The sequence below is a fragment of the Entelurus aequoreus genome, linkage group LG07, assembly GCF_033978785.1.
Source record: "Entelurus aequoreus isolate RoL-2023_Sb linkage group LG07, RoL_Eaeq_v1.1, whole genome shotgun sequence".
In the NCBI taxonomy this organism is placed as follows: Eukaryota; Metazoa; Chordata; class Actinopteri; order Syngnathiformes; family Syngnathidae; genus Entelurus; species Entelurus aequoreus.
The window spans coordinates 56,471,274-56,478,839 of NC_084737.1; the positions used below are offsets into that span (position 1 = coordinate 56,471,274).

Genomic DNA, 7,566 nt, shown 5'->3' on the forward strand with positions numbered 1-7,566 from the left:
TTAAAATGGATTTTTTTTTTCTAAATGCACATTTTGTACATTATCCTGTAATATATTTGTAGATCTGTATTTTTATTTTAGTTGTATTTTATCCTTTAAATTTTGCATAAAACATAAGCTTAAAAAACAATTAGCTCACACCGTGGTTCAAAGAGACATGTTTTTTTTATTTTCCTGTACTGCATGTCCAGCACATGTTGACAATTGTCACTAAAGATGATTTTGACTAAATTGTGAGTGTTTCGAGTTATAAGCTCAGTGGCGTAACAAATGGAGCTTGTTTGTTGAGGTACCACTGTACTCATTTTGTAACATGTATTTTATTTAAACCTGAAAACAAACTGAACAAGCTTGGTTTGCCAAAACATTAACAAAATGTCGACCTCCGCAACTCATTTTGTTTTGCAAATTCATAACAACAACTTTGTTCATTTCTATCTCGTTTTTTAATATGCAACTCCTTGTTGTGTATCTCGTGTTAATATGGTGATTTCGAGTCAGTAAGAGAGGATCAGAGGTACATAACTTTGTTCTATGTGTTAACTTGCCGCGTGTTGTGATTGTTTGGGTTTTTTGCAATGTTTTTCCTGTTTTGTTTGTCTTCCTGTGTAGCGCTCTTACTTTCGTTTTACTTAATGATTTGGTTTGTCTTTCAGTGACTTTGCTTGTTTCTGAGCGCCATTCTCCTCACCAGTTCGTGGTTGGCAATTAAAAAACCCAACTGTCACTGAATGGCAATTAGGAGGTTTTATATTCCAGTGTCATGTGTGAAAGGGAGTTGCTTCAACGTCTATTGGGTCTTTGTGTTGTGTGCACTATAGCAATGTGTTTGCTCCTTCAACTTTTGTTCCTGCACTGTCCCTATTTAAAATAACGTGTTACTTGTACGTTGCCTGCCGTCTTTGCATCTTGGGGTCACGGCGCGAGAAACCTTGCAAAATAGTGACAGCTTGTTTCTTTTATTACGATGTGAGTTCGGTAGATGTTTTGTTTCATAATTTTGGAAAACCAGCGCAAGATAACACCACAGCAACCAGCACAAGCCTTGTCACAGCAGTGGACCACAAACTGCAGATTTGTAGCTGTGGGTGGAGGAAAATAACATCTTTTCGGGGCTTAAGGATTCACCAGGGAAAGAAAAAGTGCTTAAGTGAAAAGAATCAGGGGCCTCGCATTGACCTCTTCTTGCAGAAGGAGTCAAATCAGTCGATAGAAGTTCACCAACTGGATGAAAACCATAGATTGGAGAGCATCAGCACCCCTGTAGCGGAAGAGGTATACTCAAGCACTGAACTAGTAGTGGAAGAAACACCAGAGGTGGATCCTACCCTAACTCCCCAACCTGCAGTCGAGCAGAGACTCCCAGGCCGCAGACTGCGAGTGAAGTGGCCCAGTGCTGTGGAAAAGAAGCTCTGGGAAACAGTGAATAGTGACCTAATGCGGTCCATTGAACAACTCAAAGGCACAGCAGAGAAGAAGCTGGAGAAAATGGGAAATATCATCTATCAATACGGTGCAGAACGATTTGGATTTTTAGAGATAAAAGCTGCTAAAACACCTCCCACTCCACCCATCTCCAGGAGGCAACAGGAAATCAAGCGCCTTGTCAAAGAACTGAGACGACTCAGGAAACTGTGGAAGAGGGCCCCAGAATTGGAAAAGGAGGGCATATGTGCTCTCCAAACTGACATTAAAACACGCCTGGCATCCCTCCGCAGAGCAGAGAGTCTATGCAAACGAAGAAGGACGAAAGAACAAACAAGAACACTGTTCTACAAAGATCCTTTTAAATTCCTGAAGAATCTCTTTACCAAGGAGAAAAGTGGGGTCCTAAAAACAACAAAGTATGATTTAGAGGACCACCTGAGAGCAACCCACTCTGATCCAAGGCGTCATGAACACATGGCCATTCCGCCAGACATTCCACCAATCGACCCCCCAAAGCATCAATTTGAGACCGGTCCTCCAACATGGAAGGAGGTCGAGAGGATTGTCCATCGGGCAAGAACAGCTTCAGCTCCTGGGCCAAACGGAGTCCCGTACAAGGTTTGCAAGAACACACCAGATGTCTGCAGGATTCTTTGGAGACTCATGAGAACGGTATGGCAGAAGAAAACCATTCCTAAAGCATGGCGTAGGGCAGGTGGGATCCTTATTCCAAAGGAGAAAGACGCCGCAAACATCAGTCAGTTCCGCCCAATTGCCTTGCTAAACGTGGAGGGTAAGATCTTCTTCAGTGTTATTGCACAAAGGATGGCCGAGTACCTGCACAGAAATAATTATATAGATACATCTGTTCAGAAGGCAGGAGTACCAGGCTTCTCTGGGTGCCAAGAACATGCCAGTATGATCTGGCACCAGATCCAAATGGCAAAGTGGGAGAAAAGGGACCTTCACGCAGTCTTCTTGGATCTCGCAAATGCCTTTGGCTCTGTGCCCCATGAGCTCCTCTGGACTGCCTTCAAATTCTTTAACATCCCGGACACCATCACAACCTTGGTGAAAGTCTACTTTTATGACCTGCAGTTCTGCTTCTCAACACCAGAATTTACCACCTCATGGCAGCACCTGGAAATAGGCATCATGGCCGGATGTACTGTATCTCCCTTGGCATTTACCATGGCCATGGAGATCATCATTCGAGCCTCAAAATGGGTCGTAGGTGGACAAAAACTGGGCTCTTGCAGGCGCCTCCCTCCCCTCAGAGCCTACATGGATGACATCACCACTCTGACTACCACCATCCCTTGCACCAGGAGATTACTCAGAAAACTCAAGGAGAACATCAGTTGGGCTCAGATGAAGATTAACCCATCCAAGTCACGCAGCATCTCAGTGGTGAAGGGAGTGCTCGCTGATTTGCAGTTCTTCATTGGAGATGAGCCAATCCCCACTATATCCGAGCAGCCAGTCAAAAGTCTAGGAAGGCGATATGATGCAAGTCTACGAGATAAAGACCAGGTGAAGCAGTTGTGCAATGACATCAAAAGAGGCCTACTGGTGATTGACAATACCCAACTGCCTGGGAAGCTCAAGTCCTGGTGCCTTCAGTTCGGCTTACTACCCCGGGTGATGTGGCCCCTGGCAGTCTATGAGGTGCCCATCTCAACGGTGGAGAAGCTGGAGAGAAGAGTCACCGGCTACATAAAAAAGTGGCTTGGAGTTCCACGCTGTCTCACCACCATAGGCCTTTACGGTGACAGTATCCTCAAGTTGCCCCTTACCAGTCTTACAGAGGAGTTCAAGTGTGCCAAAACACGACTGCAGTTGACCTTGAATGAATCCAAAGATCCAGCGGTTAGGGAAAATGCACCAACATTGGTTTCAGGGCGCAAGTGGACACCAGCAAGAGCAGTTGAAGAGGCCACAGCAGCTCTCAGACATGCTGACATTTTGGGGAATGTTCAGCAAGGTAGAGGAGGCCTTGGTCTTATGTCTAGTCGCCCTGCCTGGAGAAGTGCCAATGTGCCAACACGGAGGAAGATGGTGGTGGAGGAAGTACGGCGTCAAGAGGAGGCCCTGGGATGGGCCAAGGCAGTCACCCTTGGCAAACAGGGTCGGTGGACTCAGTGGGAAGGCGTTGAAAGAAAGAAGTTGAGCTGGAGGGATGTATGGGCCATGGATGCAAGGAGCTTAAGCTTTGCCATCAGAGCTCCCTACGATGTCCTTCCGACCCCAACCAATCTCCAGCAGTGGTTTGGCGAAGATCCATCATGCGCCCTTTGTACTAAGCCAGCCTCCCTCCGACACATACTCACAGGTTGCAAAACCAGCCTCACTCAGGGGCGATATACTTGGCGCCACAACCAAGTTTTGAAGAGTCTTGCTTCCACACTGGAGGTAAAACGATCCAACATCAATGCACTACCACCACCATCTAAAACCTCATGGAGAACTACCTTTATCCGTGAAGGGGTCACAGTTGCCGGGCGCAACGTTAACCCGTCAGAGAGAAGTCAGCTGTGTCCAGCACGCAACTGGAAGATGCTGGCAGATGTTGGCAAACAGCTGATTTTCCCCAGCGAGATCGCCACTAGCACTTTGAGGCCTGACTTAGTGCTCTGGTCCACTTCCCACAAAAAGGCCTTCATTGTTGAGCTCACTGTACCCTGGGAGGAATCTATGGAGGAGGCATATGAGAGGAAATATTTGCGGTATTCCGAGCTGGCCGCGGAAGCTCAAAATCGCGGCTGGAATACTGAAGTCCGCCCTGTGGAGGTTGGGTGCAGAGACTTTGTGGGAACCTCTACCGCAAAACTGCTGAGGAACTTGGGAGTCAGGGGTCAGTGCCTGCGTACAGCCATCAAAGCCGCATCTGAAGCAGCCGAAAAGAGCAGCCGGTGGCTCTGGCTGAAGAGGAATGACCCCAATTGGGCCCCCAACTAGTGCAGCAGGAGGTATGCGGTCAGACAAAGCTGACTCAGGGAACCGGACGCCCCTGCCATGCATAGTTCCCTGATAGGTCTGCCAACAAGGTGACTTTTATGGCTAATTGGGCTTGGGTCGCAAGCTAAGGTCTGATCATCCTGTAGCTGGCCGCCTCTGGAGAGGGTGTATAGTGTTAAAGACCGAAACATCCAATGACCCAGAGGAACACTACTGATGATGCGCACCCGTAAATTTTATCCGTCAGGTCTTCCATTCACGTTCACTGTTCATTTTAATGTGTTAAGTCATTTTATGCATTTGTGTTTCGCACAAGAGGTAGAACATCTCACTCTGTGTTTTCTGGAATATATAAGGATTTCTTTTTTTTCCCAATTTTTAGGCCAATTGATGCACTTTAAATATTTTCTGTTAAAGACTAAAACACAATGTTGATAGTTATTGTTTGTTATAAGTTAATCTATATTTCTTTATGTTTTTCTTTTTTGTTTTCTCTAATGCTAATAAGGATACAATGTTATGCAGAGGTGTACCTATAACAATTTTATAGACAAATTATACTATCTATTGTCGAGGCAGAGAGTGGGTAGGGGGTCAAGTGGGGGCTAAATGTTTTCTTCTTCCTGGGGGGGCCATAACAGAAAATAAATGAGAAGCACTGTCCTCTTGTATTAGCAAAATGTTGTAACAACCACTGTATTTGAATTACACACACACTCTTAAAAGGACATTTTTATTATTTTGACATGTTTTACTGCAGGAGACGACCATTGAAGTATCATAGAAAACATTCTGGGAAACATTTGTCATCATAAAACAACAGACAAGCATATTTGCCTGCTCCTGTAAATCTCTAAATTAATTAATAAAATGTTAATTGTGGGCTAATTTTAAAAGGGTGTGATTATTTGCAATTAAAAAGCGAATTCAGTTGACAGCACTACTTTTAAAATGCATGGGAGGGTTTCTGAAGAAAAATATTTCATTCTAAAAATGTTAGTAGATATAAAAGTAGCTAATACTGTAGATGTGATCATTTTTTATCGATGTATTTATTGATTATTATTACATATTAATTAAAATATATATTACTTAAGACTGTCAAAGGTAATGCGTTAACTCATGCGGATGATAACAAAACATTATCGCATTAAGCATGTATTAACAAAGATGATTTACGCATTTTTTTTGACCGAATATCCTCATTTACAGTAACTGCCGATTTGAGATGAGTGATGAGTGAAAAGTTCCTGACTTGTGAGCTTGCTGGAAAATGTCCTTTTAATATACACTCAGACGGGACTTTAGTTGAAACTGTTAGCAAGTTTTGATCAAATAAATGAGGTGCATTTCCTAAAACATGAAAAAAAATTACATATTTATGAAATTCTGACTATAACATTGAGTTTGTGTCAAAACATTGGCGTTTTTTTTAAGTTAATTTAAATTATGCACGCAAGTAATTTGCTGCTATTAATCATCCATCCATCCATCCATCGTCTACCGCTTGTCTCTTTCGGGGTAGGGGGGGTGCTGGAGCCTACCTCAGCTGCCAACACAGATAGACAGACAACATTCACACTCACATTCACACACTAGAGAACAATTTAGTGTTGCCAATCAACCTATCCCCAGGTGCATGTCTTTGGAGGTGGGAAGAAGCCGGAGTACCCACGCAGTCACAGGGAGAACATGCAAACTACACACAGAAAGACCCCCGACCCAGAGAATTGAACCCAGGACCTTTGTATTGTGAGGCACATGCCAAAGTATGATTGATCTAATTTAAAAATGTAATTGTTTGACAATATTAGCATTAATACTGTATAAATTACAATAATTAATAATTAAGTGAATTTATATTTTTATTTCCACTAATAAAAAAACTGTAGTATGTGATAATAGTTTGTAATTTCACTCCTAGTAGTAATACAAATATACAAATAAGTAAAACATTATAATTTATTTTTTTTCCAAAAAAGAACAATGAAATTGGCAAAAATGTATCTTGATAAGTTCAATTGTTACTTTTTGTTAGTTAGTTTTTTTGTTGTTGTTGTGGTTTTTGACTGATAAATTGGCTTTTGGGAGCCTCGTTTGCATAGCTTCACAGTTTAAACTCAACATAAGAGTACATTCAGACCAAAATAAAAAACGTTTTTATAAATAACGTTTAAAACCCCACAGTGTTATTTTCATAGTAAAATAAAGTTTAGGAAAATATAACACGGAACTAACCTACCATGTATGCTGCTGCTGATGATGATAATGTCGTGCTGGAACACATAATGGAACACATAATGTTAATAATATTTCTTTGTAAACTGTGTGTTCCACTACAGCAAATTGTCTTAATGGAAGTTAAAATCCACCTGACAAGACAGGTGAATATTAAAATATACATGTCGAGTTCGACCAAGTGATTGGAATGATCCTCCTCGGTCGATGTCTGCGAACGTGAGGCGTCCTCACCTGTTATTTCATCCACAGGTCGACCTCCGGTTCGGTCCTCGCCAGTGGTCTTGAGGAGGGTGTGCCGCTTTAAGACCTCGTCGGAACCGGGGGGGTTGTTGACAGTCGGGCCCGCAGCCGTCCGAGGAGGAAGCATATCCCGCAGTGAGACTCAGGAATCGAACATGAGCTCATTCTCCGTTTGCCATGTCGGGATATCAGCATCGCCATGAGGACGCCGCTCTCTCACCGTGCTCTGCCGCACTGCGCATGCGCACATGCTTGCAAATATTACTGTTTAATAATTGAAGACAGCTTTGGTTCATATGATTGTACCATTCAAACTGTCCAAAAAAGGGCAAGGAAGAAGTTTATACCACTTCTAAGATATGCCGACTGGTATATATTTCATTAATTTCCGTATCATTTTCAATATTTCGTGTTTTTACATGTTGTCATTAAAAACAAGGATATATTAGTGATGAAGTAAAGAAAAGAAGGACGGAAAATCGTGTTGGGAAAAAAAACTAGCAAATATAGTGCTGTAATAAAAAAATATATATAAATAACAAATATAGCTTCTGCCATTAAAAATAAGTATAAATGAATAATGAGAATGATTTAGTGACTTATATTATTAAATAACATCAAAATAATATGTAATTATAATAGGGTAACTTTAGAAAATAAATTACATAAACATATAAATCCTAGGTGTCAAAGTCCAGA

The 7,566-nt window shown here is 42.3% G+C and overlaps 1 protein-coding gene across 7 annotated transcripts in view; it reads right to left on the reverse strand.

Annotated features, from left to right (window-relative positions):
- Positions 1–7,120, reverse strand: part of LOC133654064 (fidgetin-like) — a 79,136-nt gene extending 72,016 nt beyond the window's left edge. For 4 of the 7 annotated variants that reach the window (XR_009826825.1, XM_062054033.1, XM_062054036.1 and 1 more), the window contains exons 1-2: positions 6,859–7,120; positions 6,629–6,662 (exon numbers count right to left, since the gene is read on the reverse strand). Coding sequence is in view for 1 of the 7 variants with exons in the window: in XM_062054032.1 (XP_061910016.1) it covers positions 6,625–6,631 (7 nt within the window). In the remaining 6 variants the exon portion in view is untranslated. Of the gene's footprint in view, positions 1–6,624; positions 6,663–6,858 lie in introns of all 7 variants that reach the window. The other 3 variants (XR_009826826.1, XM_062054032.1, XM_062054035.1) reach the window with 1 other exon arrangement.
- Between the last annotated feature and the right edge of the window lie 446 nt (positions 7,121–7,566).